The following is a 23,240-nucleotide window of genomic DNA, read 5'->3' on the forward strand; positions in this document are numbered from 1 at the left end:
TATTGAAGTGTACGTGACATTTAGGAAGGACAGGAAGATAGGAAAATGTGGAGGGGTGGCTCTGTAAATTAATGATGATATTAGAACATTAGGGAAGGATAACCCACATTCAGGAAACTAGGATGTAGAAGCGGGTTGGGTTGAGATGAGAAATGCTAAAGGCAAGAAGTCACTTGTGGGAGTGGTGTACAGGCCCCCTAATTGTAATTACACAGTTGAGCAGAGTATAAAAGAAGAGATAATGGGAGCTCACCAGAAAGTTACAGCAATAATCATGGGGGATTTTAACCTACATATAGACTGGAAAAATCAGATGGGCAAAGGTATCCTAGATGAGGAGTTCACAGAATATTTTCAGGATTGTTTCTTAGAGCAGCACATTCCAGAGCCAACCAGAGAGCAGGCTATATTAGACCTGGTATTGAGCAACAAGATGGGATTAATTGATAACCTCCTTGTGAAGGCACCCCTAGGAAGCAGCAATCATAATATGATTGAATTTTACATTCATTTTGAGGGAGAAACGAGTGCGTCCAAGACTAGTATTTTAAACTTAAAAAAGGACAATTATAAGGGCATGAAAGTAGAGCTAGCTAAAGTGAATTGGCAAATGAGGTTTAAGGATATGTCAATAGAAGTTCAGTGGCAGACATTTAAAGGATTGTTTCAGAATACACAGAATATATGCATTCCAATGAGAAATAAAAATCTCAGGGGGAGGCCCCACCATCCGTGGTTGGCTAAAAAGTGTAAAAGACAGTGTCAAACTTAAATAACAAGCATATAATTATGCAAAGATGGGTGGCAGGTCAGAAGATTGGAAAGAATATAAAGAACAGCAAAGAATGACAAAAAGATTAATAAGGAGAGAAAAATTAGAGTATGAGAGAAAACTAGCTAGTAATATAAAGGTGGATAGTAAGAGTTTCTATTGATATTTAAATAAGAAAAGAGTTAAAAAAAAAGTGAGCATTGATCCTATAGAGAGTGCATCTGCGGAATTGATTAGTGAAAGTAGGGAGATGGTGGATGAATTAAACAGGTATTTTGCCCCAGTCTTCGCTACAGAGGACATAGGTAACATCCTCAAAATAGCTGTAAATGAGGAAATGAAAGGGAAGGAGGAACTCGGGAAAATTACAATCACCAGAGAAGTGGTATTGAGTAAATTGCTGGGGCAGCGGGCTGACAAATCCCCAGTCCAGATGGACTTCACCCTAAGGCCTTCAAAGAAGTGGCAGGTTAGATAGTTAGTGCACTGGTTTTAATTTTCCAAAATTCCCTAGATTCTGGGAAGGTTTCATTAGATTGGAAAATAGTAAACCTAACTCCTTTATTCAAAAAGGGAGGGAGACAGAAAGCAGGAAACTATAGACCAGTCGGCATAACATCTGTGATAGGGAAAAAGTTAGAATGATACAAAGGTAAATAGGAAAGCAAGTCGTGAAAAGGATACAAAGTGTCTACAAGGAATATAGATAGGTTAAGTGAGTGGGAAAAACATTTGCAGGTGGAGTATAATTTTGGAAAATGTGAGTTGGTGTACTTTGGCACAAAGCATAGAAAAGCAGAATATTATTTAAATGGAGAGAGAGTGTTGTATCCTGAGATATGGAGGGACCTGGGTGCCCTTGTACATGAAGTGCACGAAGTTAGCATGCAGGTACAGCAATTAATTAGGAAGGTAAATGGAATATTAGCCTTTATTGTGAAGGGCATAGAGTAGAAAAGTAGGTAAATCTTTCTGTATGGGTTATTGGTGAGACCGCACCTGGAGAATTGTATCCAGCTTTAATGAGGTATATGCTTCATCGGAGGCAGTTCAGAGAAGGTTCTCTAGGTTGATGCTTGGAATTAAGGATTTGTCTTATGAGGAAAGTTTGAGGCTGGGCCTTGTTATGTTCCTTCTGTCGGGTCGCTTTTCACAGCAAACACGGTTGCGCGCCTATCTGCTGGTTAGTGAGTTGGTTACGAGATACTGCAGACGCAGAGACCAACATGAGATGAAGAACATGCTGTTTATTAACACAAGTCAAAGAGCACTAACACATGTGTGCTTCTCAAACCAGACCCTATTCTAAACTACTAATTAACATTGTAGCCCGCGCTACACAGCAATTGGGTATACAATCACATGGTCAATCTGGTCACATTTTCTTAAAGGTGTTTGCATCTCAGATTACCACAGGCCTACACTCATTGGAGTTTAGTAGAATGAGCAATGATCTTATTGTAACATATAAGATTCTTAGGGGGCTTGGCAGGGTAGATGCCGAGAGGATGTTTCCTCTTGTGGGAGAATCTCGCCCTAGGGAGCACAGTTTCAAAATAAGGGGTCTCCCATTTAAGATAGAGATGAAGAGGAATGTTTTTCTCTGAAGGGGTCATTATTCTTTGGAATTCACTACCCCAGAAAGCAGTCAAGGCTGGGTCAATTAAATATGTTCAAGACTGAATTAGACAGATTATTGATTCACAAGAGAGCCAAAGGTTGTGGAAGGCAGGCAGGAAAGTGGAGTTAAGGCCACAATTAGTCAGCCATGATCTTATTGAATAGCAGACCAGGCTTGAGAGGCTGAATGGCCTTCTCCTGCTCACATTTCTTATATTCTTATGGGATGCTGATTAAACATGCTGTTTTGTTTTGGATGGTGTCAACCTGCTTGTGTATTGTTGGAGCTGTATTCATCCAAGCAAGTGGGGTATTTCATCAGACTCCTCACTTGTGCCTAGACAGGCTTTGGGGAGTTAGGAGGTGAGTTAATCGCTGCAGAGTTCCCAGCCTCTGACCTGTCCTTGTAGCCACAGTATTTATATAGCTAGTCCACTTACATTTCTGGTCCATGGTAACACCCAGGATGTTGATAGTGGGGAATTCAGCGATGGTAATGCTATTGAATGTTAAGTGAAGATAGTTAGAATCTCTCTTATTGCAGTTGGGCATTGCTTGGCACTTGTGCGGCACAAACGTTACTTGATACCTTCAGTGAAATCCCAAACTTTACTGTCGAAATGGTAGCCCTATTTCCATGAAACAAAAACAGAAAATGCTGGAAAAGCTCAGCAGGTCCAGCAGCTTCTGTAGAGAAAGAAACGGAGTCAATGCCTTGATCCGCATGACTCCGTCCCCCCTCCAGAGCCTAACTTTCTTTCTTGGAAAGTTTGAAGTTGCAGAATTTGGCAAAATTGACCTACATGCAATAGGTGTTTGCCAGCAAATTCAGAGCACATAAATGACCACACGCAGAGCTGGCAATGTGGGGAAATGTTCGGAGAGGGAAATGGTATCAAGGAGAGTGAGGCAGATTGCAAACTCATTTAAACATATGGCGCTGTGTTTATTTTTAAGAGCGAGAAACATCGAAACAGGTGATGCCTTTTAAAAGAGTGAGTCTCATTCTGAATGACTGAGAGTTGATGGGTTTTATCACACATGATGAGTCAGCAAATGTCAGGCAGGAAGAATAGTTGTTTAGTGACTAGTTTTCAGGCTTTCTCAAGACTGTGTAAAACGGAAACAGGCACTCTTTATTTTTGTCAACAGTGTTGACTGCTCAGGATAAACAACTCTGCCATTGCACCTTGTAGTTTGCAAAAATAATTAATCAAAAGCATCAAGAAACTAGTTGATAGATTTACTGACACAAAGTTTACAATAGCATAAATGTACGCTGCATGTGGAGAGGGGCGTTTGGACCTGCCATAAACTCTTGGTGGACGTCTTCAGGTATGTCAGTCTTACATTATGCAGGAAATTAACAATGCAGAGCAGAACTTCTTTTATTCAAGTAAAATTCTTTTGAAATATTCTCAAAAGGAAGCTTCATATCAAAAGTTTTCTGTGAAGAGGATAAACATCATGAACCCATTTGGCTCCAATGTTGGACAAAGAGTGGATGCAACCATATACAAAGGGTTGTGGAAATCTGGAACTCTCTACCAAACAGCTTTGGTTATTGGGTCAATTACATTTTTTGGACCTACATTTGATAGGGTTTTATTAAGCATGCACATCAAAGGACATGAATCAAGGGTGGGTGAATAGAGTTGAGGTACTTTTCAGCCATGATCTAACTTACTGGTGTAACAGACTTTTTGGGGTTGAATGGCTGATTCCTACATTTCTGTCAAGGAAACGGTGATGACATGGCTCATTGGAAAGATAATATATCAAACAGATTTTTTATTTCTTCTTAATTTCAATAAATCTGAAGGCACCATTCCAAAATATAGGGTGATGTGGTAGTTCATCACACCCTGATGCAGCAGCGTTGCCAGGATGCCATGATGAATGATGTACTGATACATTTGAACTTTAGGGTGTCCTTGTTTAAAAGAAAAGCAATGCCGTGTTAAGTGTCTCTTTTTAAGATCACACTCTGGTATTAACTCACTTAATGAGCAGCACAGACATGTTATGCAAAGTATCTTCACTCTAAAATGGGTGCTGTGGACTCACATTTTCTATCACAAAACTTGCAGTTCTCCAGGAGGATTGTCTCGCTGCCCTGTTATCTCTGCTGTCTTGATTTGAATCCAACACAGACTAATGGAATGAATACCTGCCCTTTCCCAATCTCATGGCTCTTGGGAAATGAGTTTGCGCTATCGTAACTCAGTTCCCTGGAAAGCAATTAGCACTAAAATCCCAAACTCACTCAATTGAGCTGCAAGCATGGTTGGTGTGTATTCTGCATATGCTATCCTGAGTATGGTAAGACCTGTTCTCCTAAGATTCAGGCATTTTATTGGGTAATGAACAGAAGGAGCCATGCAATGCAAAGGGAAACTTTTTCATGCAGTGAGTGGTTCGGGCCTGCAATACACTGCCTGAAATTGTGGTGGAGGCAGGTTCAATTGCGTCAAGAGGGAATTGGATTATCATCTGAAAAGGAAGAATGTGTGGGGCTACTGGGAGAAGGAAGGTGTATGATACTAGGTAAATTGCGCCTTCAGAGAGGCAGCCCAGGCGTGATGAATGCTGAAGGGCCTCCTCCTTCTGTGCACGAACCATTCTATGATTCTATGATCCTACCTTTTACACGTGGCATCTGAGAGTGCCTGGCATTGGCGCTAAAACAGCTTTTGAGTGCATGCTCTGCATATGGAAAGATGGCAGGTGCAAGGCCTGTGATTTTCCATTCCAGGCCCCAGCAGGCAAAGTGCCTCGCGTTGGGAGATGACTGAAAATCTACCCTTAAGCACAAAAAAGTCTTTAGTTTCTCAATGTTAACATAGCTCAGAAACCCCTGGCTATAAACACTCACAAGGAAAATAAAAATGGTTGTTAACAGGTCACGATTGCTGAGTGAACAGAAGTGACTTGCAGAGCAGCTGTAATAGAATTATTTTTGTAACAAATACTCTTTGATTCTTTGCCTATGAAGTGATAAATACAATGGTTGCATTTCACAACCAGAGGCTTGACCCAGTGGTACCTTGTTCTTCAGCCAGTGGAAGAATTATTTGCAAAGCCAGCAGTTTTAGCATTACTAGGGGATCAACTTTTTTGTCTATCTTATTCTAATATGTTGATGTTCAATAAGATAAATAGAAAGCTGTAAAGCAATGGTGCAAAGCTCTATTGGACCAATGTTCTGTTATATTGGGCTGGATTTTATTGGGGGAGGGGTCGCACTGCTCACCCAAATCCTCTGGAAGGAAAGTCGGCCGTTTGCTAACATGCTGGAAAGAAGTCCACCCTACAGCCATAACACACTGTTGGTGGGCGAAACCAGGTGAGAGTGGGACTTCCGCCCCTCAGTGGGAAGAAATCTGGCCCTCGAGAGCTGCCGGCCAATCTGATGGACTGGCCTCTTTAGTAGTTCCAGCAGTACCAGAGCTCAGTAGTGGGCTCTGCCGGGACTGCAAGGATAGGCAAGAACAAGAGCGATGGCTGCTGGAGACAGGTAAGTCGCAGGCTTTTAGGGCGGGGAGGGATCCGAGAGCCCAGGGATGGGAAGAGAGGGGTGGGGGTTGGGGAGGCGGGGGGTGGGGGCAGGGTTTTGGAGGGCAGGCAGCGAGGAACAGGGCGGGGTGGAGTGGTGGAGAAATCTTGGGGGGGTGCCCCTGAATGATGTGCGCCCCCCGCCGCCCCACCTCCTTCCCATCCTTTTTCAACCTGGCCTCAAAAAATGTACTAAGCCCACTCCCACCCACCGGTCCACACCAACCGTATTATGACATGGGCAGCGTAACATCCCAGTCAATTGGCTTGGTAACAAGCTCAATTGACCTTTAATTATTTATTCAAATATGGCGGGCAGCTGCTGATTTCTGAACCCACCCACCTAGCATATCATGAGTAACAGATCAGTACTGGGTGAGAGGTTGGTGGGCTGGTCACCCCTTGTGTTTACGTGCCCGAATCCTCCACTGAAAAAGCACCTGCAGGGAGCCATAAAATCCAGCCCATTGAAATGAATTACTTTGGCCTGTACATTCAGTGCCTGGCACCATTGCTGTCATTGAACAAGGGTTAAGGTTCTTGAAATTTCCTGAGTGACCTATGACAGGGTGCAATCAAATACTTCATATGTCTTTCATGCTTTTCTGGCAATTGAGCTGAAAAATGCTTTACAATGCTAAGGATAAATTATATTCATTAAATGAAAAAAGCCTTTTGCAAATTTAGGTCCTTTTGACCACTTCCACTTTATTGCTGGTTTTTAATTTCCATTTCTTCTCCTCAAAAGCTTCGCAAGGCTGTCATGGATCACATCTCCGACTCGTTTCTGGAGACCAATGTCCCTCTCTTGGTTCTCATCGAGGCAGCGAAGAGCGGCAATGAAAAGGAGGTGAAGGAGTATGCACAAGTCTTCCGTGAGCATGCCAACAAACTGGTAGAAGTGAGTATGTGCTGCAATTCAGATGTTAGTTCTTCAATTCATGAGCTCTCTTAATTGGGTATATAGCAGAAACTCAAGTGGATTTTACGGGTAAAGTCACCATCTGATGTCATTAGTCTTGCAGGTCAGAGGGTCCTATGTTTTATTCTCAGCTATGTCATCAGGTCCAGGACAACTATGATGTGGCCTGTGCACATGTGTAGATGTTGAATAAAGAAAGGGCTCATGCATGATATGCTGTGTTGTGATGTAAACTTTATTCTGACTCGCTGTCTAGCTCATGCATGAAAATGGTCAGTGGATGAGGTCTCAGAGAACTAGCAGCTCCATGTGTAAAATGGTACCTCAGTGAGACTCAACACTTCCAGCCTGGTGGGGAACTGCCAATGATAAAACTATTTACAAAAAGAACAGTAATAACAATTGCTAAATATTGCAGTTAAGTGTGAGTTTGAAATTACATTGCTGTCTGATCTTAAACAAACCTCTTCTCAGATGATGCTTCAGCTAATCAACATGTTGGAGGGTGGCGTTTTCTTTCACTTGTTTAGTTTACTGTTATTTTGTTTCAAAATAATCAGTTGTGAATCACCCACATGTTCTAGGGCTCCTGAATGTACAGAATATGTAGTTACGCCTAATGCTTTCAGCTTTTATCTGTTCCTCCTAAAATATTCCTCATATTTGGAGATTTATGTCAGATGCCGCTTCCTTTTCAAAGATTGTCACCTTGCAATTTAAATTGTCTCTATTCCTCAATAGTCATTTGCCACTTCTGTGTTGAGTTTCAAATCAAATTTGACAATGGTTTTGTCTCAACACATAGCCATGCTGGTAGCCAACCATCAATGCATCCAATACTTTGAACACTATCACCTGAAAAGTAGAATGCCGTTTAGATCTTATTATGGTGCTAGTTGCTTTGAAACCTAGTCATATATCAAATAGTAGATACAGCCGCCCTGTATCTTTCATCAGATAGTTAAAATCCACGGTACTCTGATGAATGTGCACTGCTTCCAAAATGTTATATGATCTGTAATTTAGGAAAAGTTGATATTTTTAACAATGGTCAGTAAAATGTTAGCCTACACTTCATTCCAACTGCTATATATTTCTAATCTAATGATAATGATGCTGCACTTCTTTGTTTTACCCCATTTGTTGGGCGGGATTTTACCAGCCCTCCAGAGATAGGCTGGGAAATGGTGGGGAGAGGGCAGGGGTGCAAAATGACAAGGGAAATCAAGGGTTGAAGTGCCTGTCATCTTCCCACTGCTTTGTCATTTTCCCAGTGGCAAAGAAGATGGAAGACAACCCTCTTGCTCAGAGGCCAATTGAGCCACTTAAGTGGTTAATTAAGGTCCCCTTCCTGCCACCACTGGCATTTTACCAGCACCTACGGGCCACTGCCAGAATAGCCGTCTCCCCCAGTTTGCTGGGACCTGTCTGCCCAGTCCAAGCTTCTTCAAAAAACTCACCCATCTTCAAGGAAGCCTCAGCATTGAGACATCCTCTCCTTCATCATGCAACCTCAGCAGTAGCCACCACTAACATTGGCGCTTCCAAGGCTGCTGAGCTGCTAGCCCTCTGATTAGGCAAGTTGGGCCACCTCGATTGGACAGTGGCCCTGGCAGCGGCCTGTTAATTGGTTGCAGCCAGCAAAATGCTACGCCAGGTCCCCGCTGCATATCAGTTCCCACTACGACCCCAGTGGTGGAACTTGACCCTGTCCTACAAAATTCAGCCCATTGTCTTCAGTCCCCACCACAAACTCTGTGTCTTAAGCACCATCCATTTCCCTGGCAACTGTCCGAGGCTGAACCAGACTCTTTACAAACTTGGTCTCATTTTTGACCCTGAGTTGAGCTTCAGACCAAGTACCCATGCAATCACTGAGACCATCTATTCCCATCTCTGTAACCTGAGTCTACCCTGGCTCAGCTTATCTGCTGTTGTAATTTTTATCCATTCTTTTACTACCATTAGACTTAACTCATCCAACACATCCTGGCTGGCGTCGCACATTCTACCCTCCATAACTTATCTACGACGCTGATGCCCATGTTCTAACTTGCACCAACTCACTCATTACTCCTGTGCTTGCTAAACTACATTGGCTCCTAGTTAAGCATCGCCTCGGTTTTAAAATTCACATCCTTGTTTTTAAATTGCTCCATGGCCTCTACCCCACCGCTCCATCTCTATAACCCCCCACAGCCTTACAACCCTTTGTAATCACTGCACTCCTCCAATTCTGCCCTCTTTAGCATCCTGAATTTTAATCGCCAATTTTAATTGCTCCACCGTTGGCAATTGCACCTTCAGCTACCAAGGACCCTAAGTTCTCAAATATCCTTTCTAAACATTTCCAGTTTTCTACCTTTCTTTCCTCCTTTAAATGCATTTTAAAACCTACTTCCTCTGCCTAATATCTTCTTACGTGGCTCAGTGTCAATTTTGATTTATAATGCTCCCGTGAAGCGCCTTGGGACATTTCACTATGTTAAAGTTGTTCTATAAATACAAGTTATTGTTGTTGTGCCTGTGGAGAAGAATGATATTAGAATCTAGACTACTGAAGTCGTATTTTTCTTTTCCAAATCTGGGGCTCTGAAGTAAACCTTATTAAGCCTGAGCTGGTGAAAGGGGGAATTAGCCTTTGCTCTTGATGAAGAGCGTGTCCTTGTGTGAGAACAGGATTAGGTTAGCCTGTGATTCCCCTTGACAGAAATATTGGATATATGATAGCTTGCTGGCACAAAGGCTGGTATCTCCTTATTTCTGCCTTTAGAGACAGGGTACGATTTAGGTCCACCACCCAATACCCCTTATTGGTCCCAGCCCAGTTTCCTGAGTTGAGGATCATTAGACATTTATTACAAGTATCCAACATGATTCCTACCAAACTCATGGGATCCCAGCTGCAGTCCACAGAAAGAGCCAGTGGCGTTGTAGCAAGATCACTGCTGCATCACTTAAAGAAGCATGTGCCAAATTAAAGGGGAAGAAGGACCCCGAGGCGTCCAGCACATCTTCCACGGTTGATACTAAGGTAAGTGCTGAAGGCCAAATTGGGGGAAGGGGAGATTTCTCCCTTCATCATTGAACGTAGGGACTAGTGTTTGACAACCTTGGACAATAGCCAGAAGAGCTGTACCTCGGTGTGTTTAAGTAATACAACAAGGTCTTGCACAGATGCCGTGATAACCCAAGTGCAGACTGTCTACAGTCCTATACAGATAAAAAAGATAACAATATGAGGAACACAAAGTTAACATACAACCTTTTAACCAAGGACATGGAAAAACTGGAAAGTTTATACAGAATGGGAAAGGTAATCTCTTCTGAAAATTAAAAGTGTATCAAATAGTAATAGTAAAAAACAAACTTTTGTACACAAGAACATTGGAGCCCTAAGAACTCACTCAGGTTGAACTTTAAAACCTAATTGTCACATTTGGTTGTTTTTGTTATATGTTTTATAATTTTGCCAATGCAATAGGTTTAATTGTAAAATGTGACAAAGGGAAAAAAATGACCTGTACAAAATGTAATAAGGTAGTTGTTAAAGTGTTTATGTGGTTAAAATGTGTTGTATTTTTAAAGGATTGTGAAAAACCCTTACTTTTCAGTAAGGCTTTTTTCTTTCACGGAGGGAAAATTTGATGACCCATGCGCTTTGGGAAAAGCCTGTATTTTATTTTTGTGTGATGCCCCCTTTAAGAGCAAAGTGAAAGAGGGATAATTGATTTCTTGGTTATGACATCAGCTTAGTTCCAAGAAATGCCCATGTGACCTGAGAGTGCCATGGGGATGAAAATCTAAGAAGCAAAGGGTAAATAGAAAGCTAATTGCAGTGGTGTTGAGTTTCAGCCTATCTTTGCAGTAGACAGTTCAGAACAGTACCTGCACTTCAGAATGGATCCTGGTGTTAAAGAAGGCCATTGAGAATAGAGCAGCGACTGTGGGCAGAATTTTATGTCCTGAAGGTGGGCTTGTACCTGACCTGATCGGGCATAAAATGGCGCGCAATGATGTCGGGTCACCATCCCAACGTCATCGCGCACTAGTGCGATATTTCGGTCGGTAGGCATGCACAAGAGTCGGCTGCACGCCCGCCGACAATTAAGAGGCATATTAAGGCCATTAAAGTTTCAATTAACATTGATTTTTATCTGCCTGTCCAATGTTACACTAGGCAAGTGGGCGAATGGGCCAGGTGGCCTTTGCATTTTTGAGGAGACCTCATCCAAGGGTATGATGAGGTTTCCGATGTTAATTTTTAAAAAATAAAATGTTTGGGCGGAATTTTTATTATCTGTATGTTCAGGCGGGTGAGTCCAATGTGGGGACATTTTTTTCAGAATTTCATATTCTTTATTTTTGGACCTAAAATTCTTCAGCTCCCTGAGGCAGCTCTCTGCCTTCAGAGAGTTTTCACTGTACACTCCCCCTCACCCACTGTTAATTGGCCAGCCAACGTGAAATCACAGTCGGTGGCCGATCGCGGGCGGTGGCCCGTTTCCCTGCCAGGCCTGCCCACCGTGCCCGCCTGATGACCCGAAAATCCTGCCTTGTGTTGCTGTACATGTTAAACAGTTGGAAAGGGTAGAAAGCTGAAGACAGGAAGGGAAGGGGATTGTGGATTTGACGAGGCCCCACTTATTCCGTTTCAGTTTTGCCAGAGCCAACCAGACTGAGAAAGGAGTCTCTGGGGTTCCTGTGCCATCAGGACTATCATGACTCAAGTGAGAGAGTGTTTGTAGACATGCACTTTGTCAGTGTTAACTGTGTCCATGGACTTCAGATGAAACACGGCAACTGGAGAACGTGACTCAAGGACCGAAATAATTGAATGGGAAGTGAGGGATCCTACATAATGATGGACAAGTTGAAAAGACTGTGAAACTGCACATGGTGCCACATTTATGCAGGGAGTAATGCGAGTGCTTGTAACTATGTTATACGAATCTTTGTTGCATCGACTATTTATAGCAAAACTTACCTTTTCATTTGAAACACGCTTTGCCTGTTATTAATGTTTGAATTATGTTGATTTTAGTTTGTTTGTTACAGTAAAAGTTTTAAAACGTGAAATCTTATTCAACGGTTTTCTTTCCGTTGGTGTCTTGGGGATTTCTTTCTTTTAAAAGTTATCAGTCTCTACAGTGATCGTAACACTGCACATTATATTTTTAGAGACTTTCCTGCTGTCAACTCAAGGCTTCACCCACTGATCCCAAAGACTGATAGGAACAGGCTCAGTCGGGAGATGTAATTGGCCATTCTTGGGTATAAGGAAGGAAAGTGAGCTGGCTGAGATGGTGGTCGATCTTGTTTTTATCAATGCAAAAAAAAATGTTAGTATATTAGGTCTTATGTTAGGCCCCTGTACTTATCGCTAGATTGTTATCACCAATTTAACCACATCTTCTTTGAATTAGTTGGTACCATATTTGCTGAAAGGTTATTCTACATATATATTACTTTATTGTTTCTTCTAATCTACAGCCTCAATTATAAATCCCAGCATTTTTTCTCTGAATACTTTTTCAAATTTTCATTGTTCCTGTATGCCAAGCAGGAGCCAATGAAGTATTAGATTACTCTGGAGAATGGTCGGAACATCTGTGCATTGGCACATTTTACTGATGCAACAAGGTCTTTCATGGCAGCACAATGTATTTTTAAAGAAATGATAGAAACCTTTGTACTGGGATGAGAGTGGCCCTTTAATGATTTATGAATCTGACTTCAAATCATAATGACATTTTCACATTGTGTGCTTTCTACCCTCATCCAATTTAGGCTCCTTCTCTAAATGATTTCTGAAATCACCTGTGTAAACAATTTTTTGGCATTGGGGATTTCTGTGAACATTGCTCACTTTTCTAGTTATGCATCGCAGCCACCAAAACAAGCATTGACATGTTCCTACGTGAGCCTTAATCCATTGGGATTAACCTGAAAATTGAATGTAATAAGAAAGCTGGATGAAAGACAGGGCTGGAAAGATGAATGGTTTTATATCTCATTACCCAAGAAGTATGATTAATTTTTTGTTTACCAAAAAAGAAATAAAACTTCAATTGGCTTCGCCGTTCCAATAATTTATTACGTGGATCCTTCTACAATAGATATAACCTGTATAAAAAAGACAGTCTTAGCATTGGCCGTAAAAAAAAATGTTTCCATTCCATTAGCTATGATGCCCCTCTCGACAGAAAACAGGCTTTAGTGGACGCATGGATGAATATAGTGTGAAATGACCCTTTGTGTATATGGAGAGTGCTGATAATTCACCACAGTGGAGAAAAAAATGAGTCCAGCTAACTTTGAGTAAAATTTGGAAACTGTTCCTAGGCCAATATTTCTGTACTACTTTTGCTTAGCTCTCTCATCATTCTGGACTTATTTCAGAGCTACTGTTTGGATTATTCCTGAAATTCACCCAAAATGCAAATTACTATTTAAATTATTATTTAAATAATAATTTAATTTACTGCATTATAACAGTAATCACTATCCAAATGTACAATTCAAGTGCATAAGCAACCCAGTGTAATGGTATAATGGTATTGGTCCGCTTCCATTGATAGCTCTCAATATTAAACATTTAACAGTTTAAAATGTCTTTTGTGGGTTGTGGCTGATGCTGGCAAGACCTCATCTTATGTGTTGGTCCTTCAGCAAGAATGCATTCTACTTAAAAGAACATTTAAAAACAAAAAAAAAGGGTATTGCCAAAAAAGCATATTTGTGATGGACAATTTTCAGAAATTGGCCAAAATCTGCTACCTGGCATTCCATGGGACATTGAAAGCCTGACATACACACATTAAGTGACTTTTTCAACATATCCATCAAAAGCCAGCTAACGACGCCTTCAGACTACACAATGGATATGCAAATATAAACTGTAGAGCTGTAAATAATACTTACAGATTTGGTGCACCATGTCTAAATGTGCCGCCACATTCCTTGCAAATGCTAATTCCAGAGAACTTTTTGATTAGAGCAAAATCCACCAGATATCATAACCTGGAGCTCCCAAATCAAAAGCACCTTCATATGTTAATGAACTATTCATGAAGTTGTTACAATATGTAAGAAAACACAGATTTGGTGAGGGCTTTTTCAGCTTCGTCACGGTTGTGATTTTTGTTAAGAAATATGTATTTCAGTAGGAAGATCAGTGGAGGTAGTAAGAGCAGTAACAGCCGAAGCAGACAGGAGAAAAGCAGCAGCCCACAGCTGCACAGTATAGAGCTCACGGAAAAGAAGTTTTATGAGGGAATTGGATGAACTAAAACAGGACAACTAAACTAAGGCAACAGCAGGAACTGAAGCAACTTTTCAGAATCAGCAATTCAGGGATTAACAGTGTGGGTGAAGCTCAGAAGTTATGGGGATGGTGTTTGTGGCAATTTAACTTTAAAAACTGGAGCAGGGTATTAACGTTTGTAAGTTCATTTGTAAATGCTGATTTAATTATAAGGACAGCAGGGTACTGATGTTGTAAGTTTATCAATGTTACAATAAACTATTAAAAAGACAGGTTGTGAGCCTTGACCATTTTCTCCACTTAAACGGGTTCGGGCCGAACCTTAGAGATGGGAGTTTAAGAGGGGAGGCGTGGGTTCACCTACCTACATTTGTGTGTTTGGGGATTTCTGACTAATCCTCCAAATGTGTAATGCATGTTAAAATGTGATTACTGAGTTAAGATGAGAGTTTAAAAGGGTTAAATCCACAGGTTGCATGGGCAATTGAGTAATCATGGGTGACTTCAATCTGCATATAAACTGGGTAAACCAATTTAGCACTAATGCTGTGGAAGACGAGTTTCTGGAGTGTGTCAGAGATGTTTTTTTAGAGCAGTATGCTGAGGAGCCGACTAGAGGACAGGCTATTTTAGATCTGGTATTATGTAATGAAAAAGGGCTAATTAATAATCTTGTTGTAAAAGAGCCTTTGGGGACGAGTGATATGATAGAATTTTACTTTCTGTTTGAAAGTCAGGTAGTTCACTCTGAAGCAAGGGTGTTAAAATTAAGTAAAGGAAATTATGAAGGTATGAGGGACAAATTGGCTGAGGCGAATTGGGAAAATACATTAAAAGGCACGACTGCACATGGGCAGTGGATAGTCTTCAAACCACTATTACATAGCTTACAGTACCTTTGCATTCCTTCAAGGTGCAAAAACCCAAAAAATGTCAGTCAACCATGGCTGACAAAGGAAGTTAAGTATTATATAAGATTAAAAGAAAAGGCTTATAAAATTGCCAGACGTAGTGGTAAAACAGAGGATTGGGAGATTGTTAGAATACAGCAAAGGAACACCAAGAAACTGGTAAAGAAAGGGAGAATAGAAGATGAATGCAATCTAGCGAAAAAAAAACTGAAGTGTAAAAGCTTCTATAAGTATGTAAAAATGAAGGGTTTGGCAAAGGCAAATGTAGGTCCATTACAGGCAGAGTCAGGAGAATTCATAATGGGGAATAGAGAAATGGCAGAGAAGCTAAATGATTACTTTGTGTCTGTTTTCACTGAGGACGATATAGGAAATCTCCCAGATTTAGGGATCCAAGGGACTAGGGAGAATAACCCAAATTCTCCCTAGGTATGGGGAGAATACCTAGGGAGGTGGCCCCTAGGTATACCTCAGGAATACCTAGGTATTCCCTAGGTATTGAGGAGCTGAAGGAAATTAGTATATATAAGGTTGTATTGGAGAAATTAATGGGACTGTAAGTTGATAAGTCCCCAGGACCTGACATTCTGCACCCCAGAGTATTGAAAGAGGTTGCTATAGAGATAGTGGATGCATTGGTGATCATTTTCCAAAGTTCTATAGATTCTGGAATGATTCCTGAAGATTGGAAGGTAGTAAATCTCACCCCCTATTTAAGAAGGGATGGAGAGAGAAAACAGGGAACTACAAGCCTGTTAGCCTTACATCAGTAGTAGGGAAGATGCTAGAATTGGTTATAAAGGATGTGACAAATGGATACTTGGACAATCATGATCTGATTGGGCATAGTCAGATTTGCGAATGGTAATTCATGTTTGATGAACTTGTTGGAGCTTTTTGAGGATGTTACTAACAAAATTGATAAAGGAGTGTTGATGGACATAGTATACTTGGGGCAGAATTTTACATCCCACGGGCAGGCGTGCGCCCCATCCAACCAGACGTCAAATAGCATGCGATGACGTTGGGCGACCATCCCGACGTCATTGCGCACTCGCGTAGTATTTCAGCCGGTGGGCGTGAACAGGTGCCAGAACCACACCCGCCATTAATTAAGAGGCCACTTAAGGCTACTAAAAAGCCAATTGACGCCGATTTTTCATTGCCCATGTGATTTCATGCTCGTCGCATGGGCAAAACAGGCAGGCAACCAGCCAACATTTTCAAAAACCTCATCCACCGGCGGGATAAAAGGGGTGAGCAGCATTGCAAGTGTCAGTAGTGGGGAGTTTGGTACATACTTTGCTGCTGGTGACATTGGTACTTGGCAGCTTCATCTCTGTTTAGGGCTTCATTGCTAGCATTTCCAGGTTTCATTTCAGGACTCCTTGGAATCCCCAAGGCCCCTGGAGGATTCTGACTGTGTGGACCCTTCCAGGTATCAGACAGCCTTCCCTTACCCTGGTAATGGGGATTGTGGTCTCCACTGGTGGCACCTCCTCTGAGGATGAAGGGAGGGGCAGGAGGGCGAAGAGGGAAGGTGGCCCTGTGCAGCTTCCAGGGGAGCGACCGGTGGGAGGAGAGGCACAGGGGTGCAGGGCCAGCAGGTAGTCCAAGGCACAAGGAGCCTCAGAAGATGCCACTATTCTGCTGCCAGGGTTTACTGGCGGCGATGCAGCTTCCTCAATATGACCGAGGTGCAATGTCGAAGGAGGCTCCGTCTCTCAAGGGAGACAGTGACCTCCATTTGTCAGATGATAGAGCCTGATCTCAGCTCTGACTGTGTGGGTGGACACCCCATGCCAGTGGCTCTGAAGGTCATAGTGGCCCTCAACTTCTATGCATCCGGCTCTTTCCAGGAGTCAGGAGGGGATCTCTGTGGAGTCTCCCAATCAGCTGTCCACATTGCGTCAAGCTGGTGACAGAAGCTCTGTTTAGGCAGTTACTGATCTTAATTCTTTAGTGTACGGATGAGGCCAGCCAGGCTGAGCGAGCCAGAGGCTTTGCAGCTATTGCTGGGTTCTCCAGCACCCAGGGTGCAATTGACATGAGGACATCAAGGCACCAGCGGGTCAGCCGGGTGCCTTTGTCAACAGGAAGGGATTCCACTCCATGAATTTGTAGATAGTGTGTGACCACAGGATGCAGATTTTGCAAGTCTGTATAAGGTGCCCTGGCAGCTCCCATGACGCTTATATCCAGAGACTTTCCCAGGTACCGAGGCTCTTCAGTGCTCCAGCCCGACTGGATGGATGGCTGCTGGATGACAAGGGCTATCCGTTGAAGAGGTGGCTCTCCACCACCCAAAAACAGAGGCAGAGAAGCGTTATGACCCATCCCTCCACAAGGGCGGTGATAGAGAAGACCATAGGTCTTCTGAAGATGAGCTTCCGATGCCTGGACCGTTCAGGGGGTGCACTACAATACTCTCCAGAGCAGATGTCACTGATCATGGTTGCATGCTGTGCTCTCCACAACCGGGCGCTGGCAAGAAGGGACTCACTGGGGAAAGAGGATCTTGACACAGCTATAGAGGCCCTATATGATCAGTCCAGTCATGAGTCAGAAGAGGAACACAGTGACGAAAACACTGAGGGTGTGGAGGCAGACCTCGGTAACCTCCAGGGAGGTCTTCATCCAACACTCTTTCAACTCGGCTACCAAAGATCAGCTTCAGCCATACACCAGGGCTGCCGCCTTCATCCCGGATATCTGAAATGACCCTTTCATTTGAACCCAAATTCCACTCAGTGCCTGAACAATAAAGTTTAGAGCTATTCACATCCAGCATTACATACTGGAATACTCTGCACCAAAAAACTAAAAAGCTGAACAATACTCAGGCCACTACGACAAAACAAAATTTATCTCATTTTGACAATCAAAAAAAAATTTACATAACCTTCTCTGGTCTTCATTCCCAGAACAAGAAAGATAAACCAAATATAAATGAACAGAAAATCACTCATGAACTGTCCCTCCCATGCTCATGGTGCTTTAAACTTATGTTTGGGACTGCTACATCTTGGTGCCCGTACCTCTCACCACTCCCTGGCACTGGCATTGGAGGCAGCCTGATGACTCTGTTGTCTTATTGGCCTTGATGACCTTGGCGGTTGTCCTCTGGCCAGTGGAACCTGTGCTGGTCCTGCCTAGGAGGGAGCGGCCAGTACCATGGTTGGCATCTTCCCAGTTGTTGCAGCCTCATCAGATGCCACAGTCACTGCAGAGGGACGGAGGAGCTGCTGCTGTCATCCAGAGCGCCCTGAGTAGAGCTCTCAGAGACAACAAGCAGCTCCTGAGCCAATGTGAGGATGTTCTGGACCTCCCTGGTCAGCATTGATGGATGGGCACCGAGCTGGGATACTGGGTGCCTCATCCATCTTCCACACTGGCACTGACCACCTGAGGTCAGTGCCTGTGTGAGGGCTTGCAGATCCGAGCGCAACCGCAGGAATCCCTCATTCTGTCTCCGGAACTGCCTCTCCATGAGACTCGCCACTCTCTCAATGGAGCAGGCAGTGTGCTCGGCCATGGGGGTCAACATGAACACCTTCACAATGGAGACCATGGCACACAGACCCTCATGGATCTCCTCCAGATCCTCCCACACATCTCACTGGACATCCAGCATCTGCTGCCTAATGGATGACTCCAGATGTTCATCACCTGCCTTTGACTAAGCATCATCCTGGTCTCCAGCTTTCCTCCGACTGCCGGTGCCCTGGGCACTCTCTGCCTCCACCTACACCTCAAGCGAGTGTGAAGTGCCCTCATCAATGTGCACCGACATTCTAGCTGTCAATATAATGTCCACCAAGGTGCTGGTCTCTGCGCTGGTGCTTGCTTCAGAGAGCGGATATGACGCAGCTGCAAGTGAAGCCCGGTGGTCCTCAAGCGTCAGGGGTGGTCCTTCGGGGTCTGCAGATCGGATGCCTGCTGGCAAACCTAAAAGGGAGAACAAGGACATGTCATTAGTTAAAGTCACTACATTGTCATTGTGCATGCCAGGCACCCTGGTGAGACAATGGAGATCTGCATCACGGTGCCAGTATCTTTCAATGATCAATGGGGACTCCAGGTTCGAGGCTATTATCAATGAAGGGACTACACTAGAAAGGTTGCATAATCTGAAACTCTCACCCCTGTGATCTGTGCTCTTACCTTTGTCTGGCAGCCCCGCCTCTCCACACCCGGTTGCACGGGGAGCGTGCCGGCTCTCAAGCTCAAGGGCATCCTGGTGGAACCTGCTGAGTAGCAGCAAATTGGGCGGGCCTCCACCTTAACGTGTCCTTTCTGCTTGGTTATGGCTCGTCTTCTCCTGAAAGGACAGAGGAGCATTGATTAGCCCACTCTACCTGCAGCGTCATTGCAGCCTGGCCAACCCCAGCTGAGAAGTACCTTGCAAGGCACATCAGAGTCATGGCTTCGAGCAACAAGGCACTCAGCCCAAGCAGCCAGGGCTCCCCCCTTGGCCAGCTGCGGCATCATTGACAGTTGGCACTCAGACTCTAGCACCCCTGAGGTCCACGGTGGGGGGGTTGGGGGGGTGGGAACAGCCACACCTTAACACTTCTGCACACTGCCCCATGCCAACATGGTACTCACCCTTCCTGAGCGCAGCAGGTCATTGAACCTCTTCCGACACTGTACCCATGTACGCTGCACCATGTCATGGCTGCTCACTAGCATTGCCGCCTCCTTCCATGCCCTCTTGGTGAGGTGCGGTGGCCTCCTCCTCCCATCTCTGGGGACAAGGCTGTCCCTCCTGGCACGTCCTACTACAGGACGGTGAGGCACTTATCCGAAAGGCAAAGGGCCGAAGGCCCACCTGTCCTGCCCTCCCGCCTTCCTGCCAGGAGTCTCCAACCGCACTTGACTCCATCACATTGCTAATGCACAACACACTTTCTTCCATGGCAGCCTTTCTGGGGCAGCCTGGGTGTTTTTAAACTAGCCGCTGATGGGCATCCGCCCCCACTCAGCCCTTCCTGTCCAGTGGGTTAATTGGCCCACCAGTGTGAAATCGCTGTCGGGGAATGATTGTGCATGGTGGACCTTTTCCTGGCCACTTCTGGGCCCACCCACCGTGCCTGCCCGACGACCTCAAAACCTTGCCCTTGGGTTTTCAGAAGGCTTTTGATAAAGTCCCTCACAGGAGGTTGATTAGCAAAATAAAAGCACATGGGATAGGAGGCAATATACTGGCATGGATTAAGATTTGGCTAACAGGCAGAAAACAGAGTTGGAATAAACGGGTCATTCTTGGGTTGGCAGGCTGTGACTAGTGGGATACCGCAAGGATCAGTACTTGGGCCCCAGCTGTTCACAATATATATCAATGATCTTGATGTAGTACCAAATGTAATCTTTCCAAGTTTGCAGATGATACAAAGCTAGGCGGGAATGTGTGTTGTGAGGAAGATGTACAGTGGCTGCAGAAGAATTTGGACAGACTTAATGAGTGGGCAAGAACATGGCAGATGGAATATAATGTGGAAAAATGTGAAATTATCCACTTTGGCAGAAGGAACAGATGTGCAGAGTATTTCCTAAATGGAAAGTGTAGATGTGCAAAGAGACCTGGGTGTCCTTGTCTATAAGTCACTGAAAGCTAACATGCAGATGCAGCAGGCAATTAGGAAGGCTAATGGAATGTTAGACTTTATCACAATAGGTTTTGAGTACAGGAGTAGTGAAGTCTTGCTTCAATTGTATAGAAGCTTGGTTAGACCGCACCTGGAGTACTGTGTGCAGTTTTGCTCCCCTTACCTCAGAAAGGATATTATTTCCATCGAGGGAGTGCCACAAAGGTTCACCATACTTGTTCCGGGGATGGCGAGACTGTCTTATGAAGACCGGTTGGGGAAACTGAGCCTGTATTCTCTAGAGTTTCAAAGAATGAGAGGTGACCTCATTGAAACCTACAAAACACTTAAAGGAATAGACAGGGTAGATGCTGGTAAGATGTTTTTCCTGATTGGGGAGGCCAGAACCAGGGGACGCAATTTCAAAATAAGGGGGAAGCCACTTAAGACCAAGATGAGGAGAAATTTCTTTACTCAGAGGGTTGTGAATCTTTGGAATTCTTTACACCAGAGGGCCGTGGAAGCTCGGTCATTGAGTATAAGGTAGAGATTTATAGATTTCTGATTAGCAATAATGTAAAGGGTTATGGGGATAGTGTGGGTAAAAGGCATTGAAGTGTTCAACGAGCCATCATCGTACTGAATGGTGGAGCATGCTTGACAGGCTGAATGGCCTTCTCTTGTTCCTGTGTTCCTCTGTACCTATGTAAGCTGAGCTGGAAGATGTATATTCGGAACCAGTATCCTTCAGGCAATGAAAGTTAGCTTGGCCATTTCACTGATTATTCACACCAAGTCTGGTTAAGATGACTTGATTCATTTGAGTTCAGTGGGGATAGTTGCCATGGTAGCCTGGTGAGATTCTGCTTCCTACATAGAAACAGGAGTAAACCAATCAGCCCGTCTTCCTATTCCAACATTTAATTAGATCATGGCTGATCTGTACATCAAATCCATCTGCCTGCCTTTGATCCATTTCCCTTGATACTTGTACCTAATTAAAATCTGTTGATCATAGTACTGGAAATTTCAATTGAGCCAAATTTCACAGCTTTTTGGGAGACAGTGTTTCAAGGTGGGTATGGTAATGTAGTTGTTCTGTTATTAAACCAGGAATCCAGACACCCGGGCTAATAATCTAAAGACGATGGGCATAAAAAGGGACTCTGTGATGCCTCTAGTTTCGGCACTTGGGGTGCGATTTTGGTATATAGTATAGGGGTCTAGCACATTAACATGGGACTGGGTAAAGCACCAACCAGCAGTCATAATGCTTTCATTCACTGCCAGTCCACTGTTCCCTCAGTCTTTCAACCACCATATCAAACCAGAAAGTGGTTGCTGGGCAAAAAGCGCTAACTGCTGTGCACCTGAATTGTGACTCCAACATCAAACAGATGATTTTGTTTTTCTTGGCCACTACCCTGAATAAAAGCCACTACAAAACAGCCATTTAATACCAACTTTGTCCAACAAAACATCCAATCTTCCGAAAGTCAACTAATCACCCATGTGCATGTCATTATTGCCTGTCTTGTGGCCTGGCCTAATGCCCCTCAGCATTTCTACCCCAGCGGCTATCACATGGCTGGTGGAAGACCGCTGAGTTTTAGTGTGACAAGGGAATACTCAATAGACATGAAGTTATTGAGAGAGGTTGAGGAAGTGAGAGACCTTGGACTGCATGTCCACAGGTCCTTGAAGGTAGCAGGACAGGTAGACAAGGTGGTCAAGAAAGCACATGGAGTGCTTTCCTTTCTTAGGTGAAATGTTGAATATAAAAGCAGGGATATAATGATGGAACTGTATAAAATGCTTGTTAGGCCACAGATGGAATTTTGATTGGTAGAAGGTATAGAGGGGACATGAGGAAAAGCTTTTTCATCCAGAGGGTGGTGGGCATCTGGAATTCACTGCCTAGGTTGGTTGCAGCTAAAACGCTCAACTCATTTAAAAGGTACCTGGATCTGCATCTGAAGTGCTGAAACCTGCAACACAATAGACCAGGTGCTGGAAAGTGGGATTACAATGAGCAGCTAGTTTCTTTTTTCTCTTTTTGGCCGGCACAGACATGATGGGCTGAATGGCATATTTCTTCACCGTAACTATTCTATGATTCTGTGGGTCTCCACAGATGGCTTTAAGATACCCTCAAACAGCTCTGGGCCTAGCACTGCACCACCTAGCTATGGGTGGCAACAGTCTGGGCTGGTTGGCTGACAGGCCACTTCAGGGGCTCTGTTTGAGTGGCAGTGGTGGGTGATATTATTCTGAGAGCGAATGGAAATTTTGTGCTGCATGGAACCACTACCGTTCCCCTTCCACTTCTGGGTGAGGCCTCCTGTTTGATGCAGTACAGATTTTTGGACAGCTGTAAGATCCTGCCATGATGGCAGCAACCAACAACCATAGAATGTCTTTTACATAATAAATTCTCCCAAGGGGCTTCATGTGAGCATTATCAGGCAAAATTAGACACCAAACCACATAAGGATATTAGGGCAGATGGTCAAAAGGTTGGTCAAAGAGGTTTTTAGGTGTCTTAAAGGAAGAAAAATAGGGATATAGTCAGAGAGGTTTAGGGAGGGAATTACAGACCTTATGC

General features: G+C 43.8%; 1 protein-coding gene across 1 annotated transcript in view; it reads left to right on the forward strand.

Annotated features, from left to right (window-relative positions):
- ctnna2 (catenin (cadherin-associated protein), alpha 2) overlaps positions 1-23,240 on the forward strand; it is a 1,502,658-nt gene that overhangs the window by 855,047 nt on the left and 624,371 nt on the right. The window contains exon 9 of the mRNA XM_078554361.1: positions 6,696-6,848. Within this exon, the coding sequence (XP_078410487.1) occupies positions 6,696-6,848 (153 nt within the window). The remainder of the gene's footprint in view (positions 1-6,695; positions 6,849-23,240) is intronic.

This window comes from Cetorhinus maximus, chromosome 1 (genome assembly GCF_964194155.1).
Source record: "Cetorhinus maximus chromosome 1, sCetMax3.hap1.1, whole genome shotgun sequence".
NCBI lineage: Eukaryota > Metazoa > Chordata > Chondrichthyes > Lamniformes > Cetorhinidae > Cetorhinus > Cetorhinus maximus.